This window comes from Lichenostomus cassidix, chromosome 11, assembly GCF_008360975.1.
Source record: "Lichenostomus cassidix isolate B80296 chromosome 11, HeHo_3.0, whole genome shotgun sequence".
Taxonomy (NCBI): domain Eukaryota; kingdom Metazoa; phylum Chordata; class Aves; order Passeriformes; family Meliphagidae; genus Lichenostomus; species Lichenostomus cassidix.
This window is the reverse complement of record NC_139492.1, coordinates 413,474-433,164: the sequence shown is the minus strand read 5'-3', so window position 1 is coordinate 433,164 and position 19,691 is coordinate 413,474. Positions and strand designations below refer to the sequence as shown.

At 50.7% G+C, this 19,691-nt stretch overlaps 1 protein-coding gene across 10 annotated transcripts in view; it reads left to right on the top strand.

The window, feature by feature from the left end:
- Positions 1–19,691, top strand: part of ZFHX3 (zinc finger homeobox 3) — a 480,743-nt gene that overhangs the window by 379,555 nt on the left and 81,497 nt on the right. For all 10 annotated transcript variants that reach the window (XM_085071261.1, XM_085071268.1, XM_085071270.1 and 7 more), the window contains 2 exons: positions 14,273–17,007; positions 18,894–19,390. In XM_085071261.1, coding sequence (XP_084927387.1) covers positions 14,319–17,007; positions 18,894–19,390 — 3,186 coding nt within the window. In that variant the 5' untranslated portion in view covers positions 14,273–14,318. The remainder of the gene's footprint in view (positions 1–14,272; positions 17,008–18,893; positions 19,391–19,691) is intronic.

Below are 19,691 nucleotides of genomic sequence, written 5' to 3'. Positions count from 1 at the left end.
TCATAATTAAGCTTTTCCCAATTGGGGTTTTGCTTTTGAAAGAAAAATCACTTTGCATTTGAGGGTTTGAATTTGAAAGAAAAACAAGGAACAATTTTCTCATTTAATTTCCGTTCGAGCTCTTTTAAAGTCACTTAGAATTTACCATATTGAATTTTCTCTTAAACCTTTGTTCATGTTGCCCTGTATATTGCCTCTTTATAAATTTTTTAAAAGAAAATCAAGGATGCACATTCTGGTACAGTACTAATTCTGCTCTCAACATGCACAAGATGTGTTTAAGTTGGACCAGTGAGTCCTCAGTTTTCCTGAGGAAACTGTTAGAGAGTAAATGCATCTTCACTGGTGTGCGATACTGAAGTTGCAAGTCCCGGAAAAGCTGCATATTGTTCTCGACTAATTTATGACTGAGAGATGTTTTTTTTTTCCCGCTTGGTAAAGGTGACCTGTCTGACTTCTGCTGCTGTCAAAAGTGTTGGCCATGGTCACCCTACATACACAGTCACATTGTGTTGGCCCTGGAGCACACAGGTATGGCAAGCAGTTGAGTGTGATTTAGGCAAGAGTTTCGCATATCTTTGCTATATGGAGCTTGGATGAAGAGGAAACTGCCTTTGGAAATGAAGACTGGATTTCAAGCCTCCTTTACAGATAGGCTGTGATGTGGAAGTGGACGATTTCTCATGTCATTCTCTTCTTGTGCCTTCTGTTGCCAACTGCAGTGTACACATCAGTTGAGTTGTTGAATCTCTTTCTTCCTTTCCTACCTACCTACAGACCTGGTCACAGAAGATGGATTTATCAGATAGCTTAGTCCTGCTCTCTCTCCAAGGGGTTTGGCGTGGAAAAGTCAGATTAAATCTTGCTGTAGAGGCTTTCCCCGTTCCCTCTGCCCACAAGCCTGCCGGAGCCCTCACCTGTTGGAGAGCAGCCTTGTGTTTGTGGGGTTGACAGCCAGCACTGTTACCCCTGGGGCTCTTGGAGCACATCCCAGCCTCTGTCTGTTCCAGTCTCCTCTCGCTCTGTTGTGCACCTTCCCTCGCCCAGAGCTAAAACAAGGAGCCAAGAATTAATTGTTTTGTGTCGTTTTCCCCCGTGTTGTGTTGTGGTCTGATTGGTATCTGGGCCCATTGGGCACTGGAGGCATTTGCTTCGCCTTCTCTGGAGACAGCTGTTGGAGAGCTAAGCAGAGGCTCACAGTCCTTACTGGATTCAAGTGCTGAACAGCAAAAATGCTGTTGCCAAGCGTGGATGCCCAGGGCGTGGTGGTACTTGGAGCACTCTGGGTGTGTGCAGGACGCGGTGCTGCTGGACACAGGTTTGTCTGTTCTGGCCTGGCTCTGGCTGCCCTGGCCGAGCTCTGTGGGCTCCAGAGCAAGCCAAGGGATCCTCTAGTGCTGGTGCTTCTATCCATTATCACAGGCTGCACATGGCAGACCGTATCTCACCTGAGTAGCTTAAGTAAACTTTCAACAGCAGGAGGTGTAATCAGAGGTTAAATAATTAAGTAACATTTATTTGACATTTACATGAAATTCACTGCCATGATAATTTAACTCACTGCTCAGAAAAGGGCTTTGAGGAAGGAAGAGGAAGTGACTATAAAGGGTGAGGAGGAAGGAAAATGTGAAGGGGTGTAGGGGAACCTGAGTGACTTAAAGGATTCCAAATCAGAGTGGAAATTATAATACTGGTGTTATTGTAAGCTTTGTCATTCAACCGACTTTAGGATTTCCAGAATGGTTCTGGAACGCTCTCCTGAACACAAAACTCACACTCCAAGTCCAGACTTGAGAGGTGGAAAATGCAGCTGTGCTGTGCAGCTGCAGTGGGACTCTGTTGGATGTGAGGATTGGGGTATGCTGAGGGGGAAGCTTCTTGGTCATCTTTCTGTGTTCTGCCCTGCTGGGGCAGAGTCGGTGCTGCGGCTAGAGGCTCCCGAAGGACAGCTGAGTCTTGTGGCTTTGGGAACAGTGCAGTGGCAGTGCTGAGAAAGTAGTGAGAGGTGCAGGAGATGAGGCTTTCATCAGTGTTGATTGAAGAATTTTGGAGCTTCATGGCTCATTCCTAATTAAAGGCTGGAGTCTGTGGGTGCTGTACTCACAGGGCTGCTGAGATGGCAGTGGTGGCCCTAGGACAGCCCTTTCATCCTGACACTTCACCTCTCTGTCCTTGTGCTTTCTTTGGAATGGCTGAGGCCGTCTCTGGGGGCTTTTATATGGCTGTTTCTTATTGTTGGGTTTCAGAGAAGCACTTGATCAGGACTCCATGTTTCTAGTAATTATGCTTCATAGGGAGCTATTTCCTTATGCATTTAATAAGGCTCTGTCTTTCAGCTTGTGCTTGGCCTGAACTCTTGAGCAGGGGCCTTTCACGAGTGAGATGGGCATTAAAGTCTTTGATTTTCTGCAGGGCAATTATTGTGGCTGGGTGAGGAAGAGGAGGCTGTTCAGCGAGCGATGAGGGCACAGGCGTTAAGACCCTGTCATTAGTAATCACTTCAGTGTTTCAGGTTCCTGAGTTCAGTGACCGTTCATGCCATAGGGATCCCCAGGTGACCTGCAGGCTTTGAGTTCTGCCTGAAGACACCTCTTCAAGGGAGCTCCTTTAAAACCAGATGGTTTGTCTTTGAGCTCTGCTGAAAAACTGTGTTCTGAAGATGAGAAAAAAATTCCCTCAGTGCACCTTCTAATTGTTCATTTAGGAGCAGAGCTCTCCTCCAGCTGGGAGGGCTCAGGGCTGCTGTAAAGTGCTAATTAAAAGTAATAGTGATAATGAAAACAGATGTTTTCAAGAAAAGTAAGTGGTACTGGGGCCCCAATTTGCTGTCCCTGCCTTCTCTGCAGGAGAGTGAGTTGTGTCTCCAGAGCTGCAGGTCCAGGGGGGCTGGGGAAGGGGGCCACATCCCAGGTGGCTCCTGCTGTATTAACAACCAGGGATGGCTCCAGGTAAAGCACAGAGGTGCACCCAGCCTTGCAGCCAGAGCACCTGCTGTGTCTCCCTGCAGAGGTGGAGGGGCAGGTGCAGGACTTATATGGAGGAGTAGAAGAAAATTGTTTAAGATACTGAATTGTTTTCTAGAGTGTTGTTCTAGAACAGGAGGGGAAAAAGCCCTCATAGAAGTTGGCTCATTGGAAGGGTGACAGGTAGGGAGATCTTCTTCTTTGTCTAGATTTTAATAAGAAGGGATTTTTAAAATTTTGTTTATAACTGATTTACTGATGAGAGCTTGAAAGAGGAGCCCTAACTCTCCAAGACCTCTGTGATAAGTTTCATGAGGCTCTGCAACCCATCATCAGTGTTTGGGTTGAGAGGGGACAATTTTTAGCAGTTCATGTCCAAATCTCCAGCCCATAAGGCAGCAGCTGTATGGCATGATGCGCTTGCTCCTTGGAGTGCTCAGTTGTGTTGTCAATTCCATCATTACCCTTCTCATTGCTCTGCAAGTGAGCTGGGGAGGTGTGACACCAATCTCGCCCTGTCCTGCAGTACAGGTGTGCGCGGGAAAGAGCAGCTGAGAAAGAAGGGGTTGATTCAGCAAGGAAGGATGAAGCAGTTGTGGAGGTATAAGGTTTTGTCTTTCACCCTGAAAAACTTGGCTTTAGAGTCTTTGGCTGACCATGCTCATGGAAGAAGTGGCACCTTTTAGAGGGGTGGGAGGCACAAAGGAATAGGGGGATGAGGGGGACACAGCAGGGAGTAGGTGGGTTATTCCAGTCCTGATGGGAGAAGGCATTAGGTGAAGGAGGAAAGGCCAGAGCATTAGCCAGAAGCACTTCCTGTGGTCTTGTCCAGGTTGAGGCCAGTCCACAGTAAGGCTGCTGGTGTAAAGTTTATTTTGCAAATGTCACCAGGGATTAGTTAGAGAAGGCAATTCAGTTGCACAGGAGCAGCCAGCCAAAGCAGTGGAGGTGGCACCGAGTGCTTCCTGCAGCCCGTAGTGAATGGTCCTTGAGGTTAACACTGAGATGGAGCTGTCAGAGCCTTGTCCATACTGGGAGGTAATGGGACCCATACTCCTTAATTACTGCCCATGGAGCTGCTGACAGAACCCTGGAGCTTCAGCCCTTGTTAAACTCATTTTCAGCTGTCACTTGGCTGTGGTGGCCATGGAGCCCCGGGTGTGTTACAGCCGCTGTTCCTGCTCTGGCGGATGGAGGAGCAATAGATGCTTTTGCCAGAGCATATCCCATTGGGCAGTTTGGCTTCTCTTCTGGAGGCTGGGGGACGCATGTTCCTGAGTTTACTCCAAGAGAAGCTATTTTGATATTTGATTCTGAAGCGACTTCAGAATCAAGATGTTGCTTTGCTCTGTGCTAGCAGAGCAGCTGCTGGCCCTGCAGACACGCAGTGGCAGGTGATGAGCCAGCATGTCACCTGTTCTGAGGTATGGCCTGCATGCACATACACCTGCTGGGTCTTCCACTCTGAGTGAATCCAGAGTCCAGTCTTCTCAAAAAGAATTCCTAATGCATTGCACAAGAATTTGGGTCCTGAATGGTTAAATTCTTTTAAGTCTTGTTAAAAGGATATAGGAAACTGTACAAAGTGCAGAGTAGAGGTAAAAGTAATTGAAATACTGAAGGAAAAGTTTTAGAGGGGGAAATTGAGTTTAATTTTCAGCTGATCAGGAGCAGGATCCAGAGCTGAAGTTACAGGTTTTGGTGTTTCTGTTTTCTGTGGAATGGATGCTCCAGCAGAAGGCACACAGCGGGTGTAGGAGTAAGCCCTGGTACGGGTGTGTGTGAGATAAACAGTTCAGGGACTGTGTCTGCTAATGTGACCTTCTCCATCCCACTGGTAGTCAGGCTGTGGAGGTGCCTTGGGGTCAGTGTGTGGTTACAGAGGCATGTGGAGGGTCTCACTGGGGCCAGGGGGCGCAACAGACAGAATGCTGTACCTGTGATGCTCTGGCAATTCTTATTTTGGTAAAAAGCTCAAGACAGCCCTAGGAGCATCTTGCAGGCACCCCACAATTGTCATAATAAACAGTTTTATCATCTGCCTGGCGATCAATAACGTGGTTTACGCTGCTTTAGTATCTCACTGGTATTGATCACCTTAACAACTGTGCCTTGGTCACCTCCCATTAACCTGTGTGCTGCTGGCAGCTCCGGCCATCCTGCTGGGGGCTCAGGGCTCACCTGTCACCCAGGTGTGTGCAACAAGGGACAGCAAACCTGGCTTTGATTCCAAGGCTTGATGGTGGGATTTTGATCCAGGAGTTGGGGATTGCGTGCGTACCCTGTGCATGGGGGATTTTAAAAAGGAAGGATTGACACATTGTTCTCAGTCTGGGCTCAGAGGAGTTTGGGCTTATAACAGTGTTGTGTGGCTCTCTGTCAGAAGGGGGTTCCCTGAGGTCCTGGTGTGCTCCCAGGCTGCTGCATGCCCCAAAACAGTGGCCCTTGCAGGAGGGCTGCTCTCTGCAGTGACGCTGTAATGCTTTGCGGGGGCTGCAGGCTCCAAAAGGGACCATGCCCTGGACATGGCCTTGACCTCTGCTGGCTCTGCTGGGGCTGGCTGAGGGCACTGGCATGCTGGCACTGCGCACACCTGCCTGGCCTGTGCGAGCAAAGGCTGTGCAATGGGCACATGCTGCAAAACAGCCTTGGCCCTGCAGCCCCTGCTGGGCTGAGCTGGGGCAGCCAGGTGCTGCTGCCTCCACCAAAGGCTCTGTTTGGGCTAAGTGAGCCCTTGGGGGTGCTCTGACAGCATTGCCTCTGCCTCTGGCAGCACAGACAGCAATTAGGAATATCAGGTTAGTGTCTGACTCCATTTTGGGAGGAAGAAAGATTATTTCTTCTGTCCGCATCCAGAGGGGGCTTTGAGGAAGGATGAGACTTTCTGGGATTTGGGTGTACCTAGATAGTTGGGTCTTGTGGCCCACTATTTCTCCTAATGGAATTTCCCATCATTTACTGCCCTGCTGATTCCTGATCAATGAAAATAAAATTGCATTGCCTCCTGAGAGGCTCCATGTATGGCTGCAGCCTCCAGCTGTGTGAGTTCCGGTAAGATAATCTCATCAGGCGTGCAAGAGGGTAATAGGAAATAAAAATAAAACCCACAATTAGCAAGAGGCCAAGGCAGCCAAGTAACGCTTTCAGTCCTGAAGGTCTGGAGACATGCGTTTAACAACTTCCTCCCTCATCTCTGAAGGTGCCTGCATCCCTTGCAGAGTGCTGCTGTGTGGTCCTCACTGAGCTCGGGAGTGCCTGCAGATGCATCAGGCGCATCCTTTGGAATCCCTGCGTCTGTGTCAGCTCTCCCATATGAGGTGGTTGAATGTTTCACAGGTGGTGGTTCTGAGGTGCACCAGGGATGTAGCAGCTGATGGAGGGACTGCATGCTGTGCATGTGGAGAACATTAACTTGAGACTTTTAGCTGACAGGGGGTCCATAGGTGTTGACTCCTGATGGTTGCTGCAGTCGGGCCAGATAAGGAACATACTTAGGCTGTGTATGAAGTCTGGAGCAGGGTGTTGTTTTGGAAGCAGATGACTGTGTGGATGCTGTTTACAGGAGTACAGGACCACTTGGATCTGCTAAAAGCTGGCCTAAAGGACGCTCCAAATGCGGTGGTTTTGCAGCTATATCAGCAAGTTTCTTTACCTGTTTTAGGAGTCTTTTTAGATTATCTTCCAGTGACACGACTGTAACCTGTGTTTTTACTGAAACATGAATGGCTGGTGTGAGCAGACATCCCGGTGACCTTTGCAATGGGACTGTGCAACCCTAGTGTGTAGTTCAGAGCTGACGTATCAGCTGCAATGTTTGTCTGAGCAGCCAGTGGAATGGTTACAGAATGACCTAATACCTCTAAGCCTACTCTCCCGATCCAAAGCATCAGCTTTCCCAAAGGGTGGGAAAGTGCAACTAAGCCCAGAAGGGAGCAGTGAGTCTGCTTCCTAACAAGGACTGGATCCGAGCCCTGGCAGAGGAGATCTGCATGACTTACGAGTCTAACTCTTGCCCTTGGCTTGGCCCTTGACACTAGTCTGGAGTGCACATGTTGTTTGGGTAAATCCGTAGGAGGAAGGAACACTGGCAGGATTTCTTCTCGAGTCGCACAGCCTGCATGTGTGGAGCATCTCTGTGGAGCACAGCCTGGCAGCAGAGCAGCAGCTCTTCCGGCTGGGCCACTGAGGGTTGGCTGTGTCTGCTCCCAAAGCCATGTGGCACAGCTGGAAACTCAGAGCATTTCAGGACTTCTTCCTTCACAAGCATCTCCAGGGGTTCAGTGGGGTTAGAGGTTGCCCAGTGCAAGGTCTTGTGGGTGTTCCTGCCCTCCATGGAGGGTCACGGGGCCCAGACAGAGCTGTGATTGCGGGAACTGGAGCAAGCCACTGGACAGGCACTGGGGGGACAGGACAAGCTGCAGCGTGGCAGAATGGGGGAACAGGCATGGCCCTCTTCCTGGGGCACTGGGGCTTGGGGAGTCTGTGGGGCCATGGGATCTGTGTGACAGGGCAAGGCAGTTTGTCCTCAACAGCTCTTCGATTAGTTTTGGAGTTGGATCAACAGCAGTGCACTGAAAATGCAAACCAGATGCAAATGTAGTTATTTATGCAGCAGCACAGGCTGGGAACAGCATTTAACAAGAAAGGTTGGGGGTTTGGAGCGAAGGGGTGAGTTGCGCAACGGCAGAATCATGGGATGTGGGACGTTTTGAAACAAAACCTGGAACTTCTGTGTGCAAGAGAAGTTCCTGCAGAACCTGAGAACAAGCTCCATATCCTGGGAGTGTGTGAATGCCCGGTCATGTATGAACTAAGCAAGTGCTTCAGTTTGCTGTGTAGAAAGAAATGTGATTGAAGCCAGTTTATCTCTGCTGCAAAATATTCTTAGTGCTGAGAATCTCCTGAAGGAATAAGCGCTCTTGTCCTCACTGCTCACGGAAAGCCTTCCAGCCCTCCTTGGGATCACTCTGCTCTCAATGGCAGTGGGCTGAGGATTAGATAAATATTTTTGTGTGTAGTGTAGTAGCTGGCTCAAAGGGATCAGCAAACTTGGAATAATAGTTCATAACAAAATGCCTTCTGAAAAGCTGCCTGATTTGTGTTACTCCCATTGGCTCAGTTTTAGCTGGTGTGAAGGACAGAGGGAAAATGTGGATAATGTGCAAGGTTCACCTCTTCAAGGAGCCCCTTTCTCTCAGTTTTATGCCAAGTGCTCGAGCCCTGCAGCTCTCAGCCCTTTTTTGTTCAGTGTTTCCTTTGCTTCCTGCTGCTTGAAAAGCTGTTTATGCTAATGATGCTGGGAAGATCTGAGGGACTGGCTGTGCCCGTGGATGTGAGCCCTGTGTCAGCTCTCGCACCGTGCTGGCGAGCATGCGCTGAGCAGCGCCGCTTGTGCTGTCAGCTGGAGCACTGCCCAGGCGATCCCTCCGTGGGGCTGTCTTCCTGCGGGGGGAGGACTGTCCTGTCCTTTTGAGGTGCCCAATGCATCTTTTCTTTCAGTACATCACTGTGTGCCTGGTAGTCCCCTTCTGGGACTTTGGGCCCTTCAGTATCCGTGGCCTAGAATCCCTCTGATGGGAAAGCTCATAGTGTTCATAGGGACTTCCACAGGGGCAAAATTCTTTCACTGAAAAGGTGGTCAGGCACTAGCATAGGCTATCTAGGGCAGTGGCCGAGTCACCATCCCAGGAGGTATTTAAAAGACATGTGGGTGTGGTATTTGGGTACATGGATTAGTGGTGGCTTTGGCAGTCCTGGGTTAATAGACTTGATGATCTTAAGGGTCTTTTCCAACCCAAATGATTATTCAATTCTATGAATTCTTTGCTTTGCCAGGATAACAAACTGGTTTGTGAGTACTTGCAGCCCCAAAACTCTTTGGAACCCTTGGGTCAATGTTGGTTGGATGCTTCTTCCGCCAGCAGGCAGGGCTGGCTTGTTAATTCTGCTCCCAGTGCAGAGATGTTGGATGTGGCCATGTGTCCAGCTGGAAACAGTCTGCACCGGAGCAGAACACTGGAAGAAGTCAGAACTGAGCTTGGGGTTTTGCTTGGTACAGCTTCACTGCAAAAGAGGAAGGAAGAGAGATGTAAGTTGTTCAGGATTAGGCAAGACTGGTATCTTGCTCATCAAACCACGTTTGACAGTGAGACAACTCCACTGTAATCAGGTGTGTTCCAAAACACAGCTTGGTCTCACTCGGAGAGGTGCAACATATGACTTGCTATGTGAAAGAGGAAAATTAGTTTGTAATGTCTTCTTTTAAGTGTTGAACTTGGCAAATAAATCAGTCTTTTCAGGTTTTTTTTTGTTAGGAATTGCATAACAGGAATCCCAAGGCATCGTTAATGTAAAATGCTAGTGGAAAACCCCAACTAGAAATCATTCTTCACACTGTGCATCCATGTTACCTGTTACGCTCAGGTTTTGGCATATAAGTACTGTTTTATCCTCGTATCTCAAGTCCTGTTGCAGAGTCCTCAGTGCTTCCCTTAGGCTGGCAGGTCTCTTGCTGCTTTCTGGCACCTTGATGAATGGGAGAGAGCTGGGATCTGTGTCTTCCGTTTAACTTAAAAGATAGAAGTGTTTTGCGGAATTGGGAATTCAAACTCTTGGTATTGCCACTTGAATCTCCAGCCAGCGTTGCTGGGGAAATTTGAAAAGATCTTTCTATTCTAGGAGGTGACTCTTTACATATTTATGTGATAGCTGCTGTAGAAATCACATAAAAGTGACAACATGCTCCTGCTGCCTTGTTTTACCCTCTTCTGTGACCATCCTGCTTGCCAAGTGTGCTCACCTAATTGCAGGCAATATTGTAATGCATATGCATAAATGAGCAAAATTAAAAGTTGCTTTGGCAACATATATTCTGTTCTTCCTTAATTTTTGAATTCTTGATCCTAGGCAATTATTTTTATCGTGTCTTTTCCATTTGCAATTTGCTAAGTGTTACCTGAGTGCTGTGTAGCAGGCTAGATGCGGGGAGGTGACACAGAAAGCTTTGATGCTCCAGATTCATTGTGTCACCACTTCAGAGGGTCACAGTGACTGCCTTGCACCCCCTGCCTGAGCTCCTGCTCTTGGGAGCTTTAAACATACATGTTCCCAGGGATCTCCAAGGTCCCTTCCCAAGCTATTCTGTATTTCTATGACCATGGAGTTGGCTGCTTCTCACCTTTGGTATGTCCATCCCTAGTTTTCAGGCTGGAACAAGCGTTGTTAAGTGCTGTTGCTGAGACAGGAGCTTCTTGGCCAACCACAACACCACACCCGCCAGGCGTTGTCCTTCTGAGGATGCTGCAGAAGGCCAGGCTGAGCATGTCAGGAGGGGCATGTGAGGAGTTAGTCCTGTGCTGTCCTTGGCCTCCTGTCTCTGTCACTTTTGGTTTTTGGCTTTCCTGAACCACTGGCACCCTGGAGCTGGCTGAGGGCCTGAGCACTTCCCTGTGCCATGCAGCTGGGCAGAGAGAGGGTAGCCTACAGGGAGCATCATCTAGGTAATGGCTGTGGGTGTAATGCATCTGCTTATATCTTCTCCCTGTCCTCAGTGCCCTTTTTTCCATTGTGCCGTGTGGGTCATTAGCTGAGAGAACAGTTTCTCACTGTCTCTTTCTCCTTTTGTTTTCCTCCTTCCTCATTGCTTCTAGTCTTGGTTTACTGCCAAACAGCCTCTTGTGAAAGGGCCGCCTAATTAACCCTGTGCTAATTAACAATTTAAAATTACACAGCACGGCTGTTCATATTTAATTCTCGGGAAGCCTGGGCAACAGCAGGAGCCCCCTCCTCCCTCCCACTCCGTCCCTGCCGCCCGCACTGCCGCCTGCGTCCCCGGGGGCAGAAGCAGCCTGGTGCCGCAGGCTGGGGGTGCCCAGGAGCCCCCAGCTTGCCAGGGGTTGCAGGGTGTTGCTTTAGCACCAGCCACTTCTCACTGGGAGTGTTGCTGGAGGATGGAATGTCTGTCCGTGTGAGAATGGGGCTGGGGGCTGGAAGGATTTGACAGGGGAGACGTAGGGATGGAGTCCATGCGTGTTCTGCACAGTGGCCGCCAGCCACCAGCCCTGCTTAGTAGGAACACGACAGAAGTGTGGGGCACACAGTGTTGTGCTGTCACCTGCCCCTGCCATCCAGGTGTCGCTGGGCTCTGGGCTGCCATGGTGCCTGGCAGAGCACTCCTGGCCTGTAGTGCCTGTGCTGCCCTGGCTGCTCCCACGTCGGCTCCAAGGGGCTGTGGGGAAGGGGCAGGGGTGTACCATGGCCAGGGGCAAGGTGGGCATGGCAGTGGGAGCAGCGGTGGGACGTGAGGCCACAGAAGGGACCAGGAAAGCCCTTCTCTGCCAGTGGGGCAGTGTGAGAGTGTGGAGTCTCTGGTGCTCAAGCTGTTCTCTGTGTAACTGGAGTTCATTGATTTTACGGGAAACCATGTTTACAGACAGAGTGCTGATCGACCTGACGAGTTGACTTCTGCCTCCTTAAGTAAGAACTACCTTTTCTTATTGACTGGCTGATAAACAGAGCAGAGAGGGTGGCGGGGGGAGTGAACGGGAGGTGTGGAGCACTCCACTGTCTGTCTCTCTGTCTGAGCTCTCCATGTCCCCACACCAGTGGACTTAGGAACGGTCTGGGGTGGTGGAAGACTCAGGGCCCAATAGCAGACTAATAACTGCATTGTGCTCCTACTTAGAGCCTGGTTTATTTTAGCAAGGAAATTGCTGTTTTCAGTTTAAGGAGATGATTCCTGCAGCTTCTATGTGAATAGCAACAAATGTTTTCATGCCTTGTGCTCCCTTCAGGAGCAGTTCTGATGGTGACTGAACCATCAGAAGAGCTTGGGCTTGCGCAGGAGCTCAGCATGTGTCAGGGGCTCGGACTGGCCATTTTGGCTCTGGGTTTTTCCACATGCCCTGTAAGGGCTCCTCTGTGTTGAGAAAAGGGAGAGGAGAGAATATTCCTTTGGCATAGCACATCTTGAGCTGGTTAACTTGGAGGGAGTGGGGGAGAGCTGTTAAAGCAAGCCAAGGCAGAAAAGCCCACCAATTAATTGGAGCACGCGGGTCTGCCTGGCCGGGCCGGGCTGGGAGAGAGATTGGCTTTCCTGTCAATAAACAAGTCCCCAGTGCAGCATCAAAGCCGCAGTCCTTTATCAATCGCGGCCTCCTCTTCCCGCATGTTCCTGTAACTTACCAAGCATTTATTACATTGATTTTCCAATCAGGCTGTTAACCCTCCCGCCCCTTCAGCCCTGCTAACCCTTCCGGCCTGGCTGTCAGTCAGACATCTCCTGCCAGTCAGGAGTTCTTGATGGCAGAACCGCTGTGACCCTGGCTGTGTCTCGCCTGGCTTTGTGTCCCAGGAGCTGGCTGTGCTGGCCAGCACAATGCTCCCTGTCTAAAAGAATTGGTAGGGTGTTGTCATTTCATGTTGCGCTTTGGAGTTCGTGTAGATATTCCTAAAATTTCACTTGGCAAAAGTACGAGACTTATGGAGTTTCTTTTTCGTCATTTTCCCCTGTATGAATCTGTTTTTGTTTAATTTGGATTACAGTTGCCAGTGCAGAACTAGCAGTGGAAAGGGAGAGAGTAGGCATATTGAGGGAAGGTGAATGTGCAGCCTCAACACAGAAGGATCTGGGATCAGTTTAAGGAAAACACACAGCTAAGGACAATGTTCCAGGGAGAGAGCCAGTGCAGTAGGAGCTGTTACATGGCTGCAGCATATTTTAGGTTAGGGGATCAAAACTGGCTGGCTAAGAAGCCAGAGCCATTTGGCAGCAGGATTCTGCTCTTCCTTCTTGTTCTGCTCAGTGCACCAGATTATTGTTAGTGCAAACCAAATCCCTATTTATTCCCAGTGCAACTTCAGAGGCAGCTGTGTAGGGCATAGAATCCAGGGAAAGTGAGACTGGAGGTGCTGTAGGGTAATGTTGTGTGTGAACATGTTGGATGGTGTCTCCGTTGCACCTGCACGTCCTTCTGCAGGCATCCTTGCAGACAGGTGGGCTTTGAAGGTATTACTTTGCCTTCAGTGGTAGTTGTAAATGCTTTTTCTTTGAGCTTCACCAGAAGTAAAATGTAAAAGGAAAGTACAAACACATTAGAGAAATCAGAGGAAATGTGGATGGCTTTGTGTAGTAAAGGAAAATAAACAGGGAGACAGTGAAACCAGAAAAAAAATGCTGAATGTCACTCCATTTTCTTTTGCTTGAACTAATTCAGGTAGTTCACCTGTGGCTGCTGTGGCACCTCACCTGCTTTGCAACTGCTCAAGTCTTCTCTGTCAGGTTTCCAGTTGTCTTCACACTTTTTGTATGAGCTGAAGAGGGCTCTGTTAGGATTGCAGGACTCCATTAGGATTGCAGCGTTGGAGTTGCTGGCCGGATGCAGCAAAGGGAGTCACAGGGGGCCCTGGATGTCAGCCTTGGTCAGTAGCCCAGGCCCGCTGACCACCTGGAAGTTGGTGGGAATCCTCCAGTCGCACTGATTTGGTGGAATGGAAGAAGTGTGAAGGGTGTCCTCCTTCTCCAGGACCTGCAACCACCATTTGTCTCCAGGGGTGAGAGGAAGCAGGCCATGTGCAGAGGCTGTGCCCTGCAGGAGGATCTCTGGGAGCTTCCTGGAGCGTGGTGGGCTGACCACTTTCCAGTCCCCAGGATGGACCCTTGTGAGATCTGGAATTTCCTGTTTGGTTTCTCTCCTGACATCTTCCTGTTTAAGCTCTGTCCAGAACAGAGCAGTTAAGTCTCCTGTGCATACTGAGCACTGTTACTCCAAAATTGCTGTGAATTGCTCTGGGTCACATGGTCTCCTGTTGAGGTGCATATGTGGTAGCACTGGGTCTGTGCTTCCCAAGCCATTAACAGAAGGGTAACACCCAGAAAAACAGCATCTGCCTTAGGGAGACAGAGAGTATGAGTTTTACCAAGTTGTAAAGCCACAGAACTGTTTTGTTGTTGTCTTGTTTCTGTCACAAGCTTTCCCATGATGTTTTTGTTTGTTTCCCGAAGACCCGAGGCCTTGAGGGTGACAGTGCACATCCTACAATCTTCCTGCTGGTTCCGTTTAGGAAAGGTGCTAAGGAGATTTTTGCCACCTTCCTGGCCCCTTCAGTTTGCCTTTTGCATTGCTGCTGCCAACGTGTTTCCATTGCTCATTACCAGCAGTGCATTCCCCAAGGCTGCCTGTCCCTAGAGCCCATCTTGGCGCACCAGCCCGCACCTCAGTCCTGATGAGCAGGGTCAGCAGCCCTTGTGGTGGTGGGGTCTTTACAGGAGCACCCTGACTCACGTGCCTCTCTCCTCTCCCCGTCCACAGGTCCGAGCCGTACCGGGTGCAATGAGCGCTCCATGCCGGCCCTGCCATGGAAGGCTGTGACTCGCCCGTCATCCCCGGGAAGGACAATGGGTGCGGCATTCCTCAGCACCAGCAATGGACTGATCTCAACAGCGCTCACCTCCCTGACCCAGCCGGCAGCATGGAGCAGCCCGTGGCGGAGAGCTGCAGCCCCCTGGACAGCCTGAGGGTCCCCTTCCCCGAGCGCGTCCCCGAGAGCAGCGCGGCGGGTACCGGCACCGAGCCTGCGGGCAAGGAGGTGAGCTGCGGGCAGTGTGCGGCCTCCTTCGCCGGCCTGCAGAGCTACATGGAGCACCGCTGCGCCGGCGCCCGCCCGCCCCCGCCGCTGCAGGGGGAGAGCGGGAGCGAGAGCAGCGAGGACGGCGAGGAGGAGAGCGATGTGGAGAACCTGGCCGGCGAGATCGTCTACCAGCCCGACGGCTCGGCCTACATCGTGGAGAGCCTAAGCCAGCTGGTGCAAAGCGGGGGTGCCGGCAGCGGCGGGACTCTCCCCTCGCTGCTCCCGAACTCTCTGCCCAAGCAGGGAGAGCCCTCTGCCGCTGCTCCCGTCTACCCACAGATCATCAATACCTTCCACATAGCCTCATCCTTCGGGAAGTGGTTTGAGGGCTCAGACCAGGCCTTCCCGAATACCTCAGCCCTGGCGGGCATCAGCCCCGTCCTGCACAGCTTCCGCGTCTTCGATGTGCGACACAAAAGCAACAAGGATTACCTGAACAGCGACGGTTCTGCCAAAAGCTCCTGCGTATCCAAAGATGTTCCCAACAATGTGGACCTGTCCAAATTCGATGGCTTTGTGCTCTATGGGAAGAGGAAGCCCATCCTGATGTGTTTCTTGTGCAAGCTCTCCTTTGGGTATGTCCGCTCGTTTGTGACCCATGCCGTGCACGACCACCGAATGACTCTGAGTGAGGAGGAGCGGAAAATTCTTAGCAATAAGAACATCTCCGCTATCATCCAAGGGATAGGCAAAGACAAAGAACCCCTTGTCAGCTTTCTGGAACCAAAAAACAAAACCTTTCAGCACCCTCTCGTTTCCGCAGCTAACCTCATAGGCCCTGGACACAGTTTTTATGGTAAATTCAGTGGCATTTGCATGGAAGGCGAGCAGGCCCTCCAGCCCGGGGCGGCCGGTGGAGCTGAGCCGCCGCCGGCAGCGGGTGTCCTGGCCCCCAGTGCACTCCTCAACCTTGGTGGGCTGACCAGCTCAGCTCTGAAGACTCCCATTACCTCAGTCCCCCTGGGCCCACTGGCTTCCAGTCCCACCAAATCCTCAGAGGGGAAGGACCCTGAGGTGGCAGAGAGGGAGAAGCAAGAGGGGGATGACCAGGACAGCCTCTCAGAAAAAGTGGAGCCAGCCGAGGAGGAGGAAGAGGAGGACGTGGAAGAGGAGGAGGAGGAAGAGGAAGAGGAGGAGGAGGAAGAAGATGAGGATGACGAGGGTTGCAAAGGACTATTTCCAAATGAGTTGGAGGATGAGCTGGAGGACCAGCCCCAGGAGGACGTTGGGGCTGTGGCAGGCAGTGGCAGCAGCAAAAAGGACCTTGCTCTCTCAAACCAAAGCATTTCTAACTCTCCCTTAATGCCTAACGTGCTCCAGACCCTGTCGCGGGGCACGGCTTCTACTAGTTCTAATTCTGCTTCTTCCTTTGTCTTTGATGGTGCAAACAGGAGGAATCACTTAAGCTTTAACAATGAGGGCGGCGGAGCCAGTGTGGCCGAGGGCAGCAGGAGGCTGGACTTTATCGATGAAAGTGCCAATAAAGACAATGCCACAGCACCAGAACCAAATGAGAATGCGGAGGGCGAGGACGGGAGCTACATCTCCCATCACCAGCATGCTGGCCCCCTCTGTGAACTTGGGGGTGGGGAGTGCCCTTCGGGGAGCGGTGTGGAGTGCCCAAAGTGCGACACGGTCCTGGGCTCCTCGCGGTCACTGGGTGGCCATATGACTATGATGCATTCTCGCAACTCGTGTAAGACACTCAAGTGTCCCAAGTGCAATTGGCACTACAAGTACCAGCAGACGCTTGAGGCACACATGAAGGAGAAACATCCTGAGCCAGGTGGCTCCTGCGTCTACTGCAAGAGCGGGCAACCGCACCCGCGGCTGGCGCGGGGCGAGAGCTACACCTGTGGTTACAAGCCCTTCCGCTGCGAGGTCTGTAACTACTCCACTACTACCAAAGGCAACCTCAGTATTCATATGCAGTCCGACAAGCATCTCAACAACATGCAGAACCTGCAGAACGGAGGGGGAGAGCAAGTCTTCAGCCACACCGCAGGGGCGGCGGCGGCGGCGGCGGCAGCTGCGGCGGCTGCGGCTGCCAACATCGGTAGCACCTGTGGGGCTCCCTCCCCCACCAAACCAAAAACCAAACCTACATGGCGGTGTGAGGTGTGCGATTATGAGACCAACGTAGCTAGAAACCTTCGGATTCACATGACCAGTGAGAAGCACATGCACAATATGATGCTGCTTCAGCAGAACATGTCCCAAATCCAACATAACCGGCACCTGGGCCTCGGCAGCCTGCCGTCCCCCGCTGAGGCCGAGCTCTACCAGTACTACCTGGCGCAGAACATGAACCTTCCCAACTTGAAGATGGACAGCACTTCCTCAGATGCACAGTTCATGATGGGGGGGTTCCAGCTCGATCCCACCAACCCCATGGCAACGATGGCTCCATCTCTAGGTGAGGCTGAAGGAATCTCACTGTGTTTATGTGAGAGAGCCAGCAAAGGAATCTGGCACTGTGGACCCATGAGCTGCCTTTGTGCAGTAGTTGAGGATGGAGGTTGAACAGTGCAGATTTCTCATCTGTGTTCACCCAGAGCCTGTGGCTTTTCTGGTACATTTTCCAAGAGTTTTCATGGGGAGTTAATGCAACAGCAGATACAGTTATGGATGCCATGCATTGAATGTTTCTCATTGTGAAAAGCATCCTAACTACCATGTTTCCTGAGAACTTCTCCCGGTTTGGGGAGGAGTGGGAGTAGTTTGGTGGGTGGCTTTGAGAGAGGATGTAATCAACTGCTGGCAGTCCCAAAGGCAGGTGTGGGGTCAGTTTGTTCCATGCTGTGTTGCCTTGAGAAGACAAGGTAAGCAGGTTTGAGAGGGGTGGAAGGGGAGGTGCTCCTCTGCTGCCAGAGTGAGAGACAGGATTGGAGGATTTTGAAGCTCAGAGCCCCTCCTTACAGAAGCATAGGGCAGTTGTGATAAGTTGGGAGTGTTTTAACTGAAGCTCCAAAAGTAAATGACAGGGTCTTGGATGTCCATGAGTTGCCTGGGGAGCAATTTGTGAACTGTGCTCTTGGTGGTTGGAAATCTCACACTGAGAGTTGCAGAGGGAGGCCCTGCTCGTGTTAATAAGCACTTGACACCAGCTTGGCCCTTTTGACTTGGATACATGCGCTGTGAGCTTTGCGAGAAGTGAAGCAGATCTTTCCCATTCTTACACTTTGGTCCAAAACTGAGCAGAACATTAATAATTCAGAAGAGTCTGCTTTTGGGTTTTTCCTGCATGGTGAGTTCAGGAGAGACTCACTTAAAGAGCATTTGCTTCTCAGCGAATAGGTTGCAACATTGGAAATGAAAAGTTAAGGAAATAACATCTCCTTCCGACTAACTGAGGAATCGTTGACTTGAAGGTTCTTTTCATAGGATTGTTAAGCTGAGCTGCGACATAAGATCAAGGTAAAACACCAAAAAGCTGTAGAAAGAGCGTAAATGTCTTAAAAATGGAGAGTAAGGTGGCACAGGGAACCTGGTTGGTCTTTGTGCTTGTTACAAAGTGTCTCTGTTAATCTTTCGGGTGCTCTGGTGTGAGTAGGGGCTTGTGCTCAATAGCTGTGAGTGAGCAGAGCTGAGCTCTGCTTTGAAGAGTCAGCCTGAGAAACACAGGGTCCTCCTTGACGTGCTCTCACACCCTCGTTATTAATTGTTGTTTTTACCTTGTCAACGCTGGTTTTAGAAGATTCTTCAGCATTTTGAACTATTGATAAGAGCTGAACCTTTTTAGGTTGTTTTTTCCATGCCATGTTCTGTACTGTTGCCATCTTGTGATGGCAGTGCAGTGACCTGCCTGTGATGCTGCCGTCAGCTGGGCTGTGACTGTTGACCTTTGTTCTGTGTGGTAGGGACTGTGCTCAGCTACTGCATGAGGTTGCATATGCTTCTCCAGGGAGGCAAGAAAGAAACAGAATGGAGTGTTAATGTTCTTGAAATGGCCACAGAGACTTTCAGTGTGGTGCTACAGAATTCTTCATCCTCTCAAAGTCTGTAGGGTTTTTCTTGTCACCTTTGATGGGCAGAGGGCTGGATGACCCTTCAGCAGGTGGGTAGCAAGGGTGATTGTAGTCCGTTCCCAGCCTCCTACACTGGCTGCAATGGTGTTTTTCTTCAGTGCTGATGCTGACCAGCAACACGGGAGGAGTGGGCGAAGGGACAGCTGCGTGTGGTCTCTGTGTGTTTGTGGGTACATAGGTGGCACCTGGGAACAGCTTATGTTCTGCTCTGTGTTTATCTTCTGGCAAGAATTCAGCCTTTCTGATCTCTTCTTCCCCTTTTTCCTTTATGCAGTGGGTGGCGAGATCCCACTGGACATGCGGTTGGGTGGCGGACAGCTGGTGTCTGAGGAGCTCATGAACTTGGGTGAAAGTTTCACTCAAACGAATGACCCGTCACTGAAGCTCTTCCAGTGCGCTGTGTGCAACAAGTTCACTACAGATAATTTGGACATGCTGGGCCTCCACATGAATGTGGAGCGAAGCCTCCCCGAGGACGAGTGGAAGGCAGTGATGGGGGACTCATACCAGTGCAAGCTGTGCCGCTACAACACGCAGCTCAAGGCCAACTTCCAGCTCCACTGCAAGACGGACAAGCATGTGCAGAAATACCAGCTGGTGGCACATATCAAGGAGGGGGGCAAAGCCAACGAATGGAGGCTTAAGTGCGTGGCCATTGGAAACCCAGTCCATCTGAAATGCAACGCGTGTGACTACTACACCAACAGTCTGGAGAAGCTACGTCTTCACACTGTGAACTCAAGGCATGAGGCTAGCCTGAAGCTCTATAAGGTAAGGGTTGCCTTTGCTTCATCTTCTTATATTTTCCAAGGAAGATCTATGTTGAACCACAGTGGATTATGACCCTTTGGAAATGAGCTGCTGAGAGCTCTCCGTTGAGACCCAGTCTCACTGCATGCTGCAGCTCTTCAACTTGTGTTCTGTTCTGGACTGTGATTGTCCAGGCTTCAGGCTAGTAGATGTTCCACAGTGCTTTAGAAGGGGCTTGCGTGTCCTACGGCACTGCAGCTGTGATACTCTGCACAGAAATGGAACAGTCACTGTTAGAAAAGTCGTTCAGGGTGACATTTGC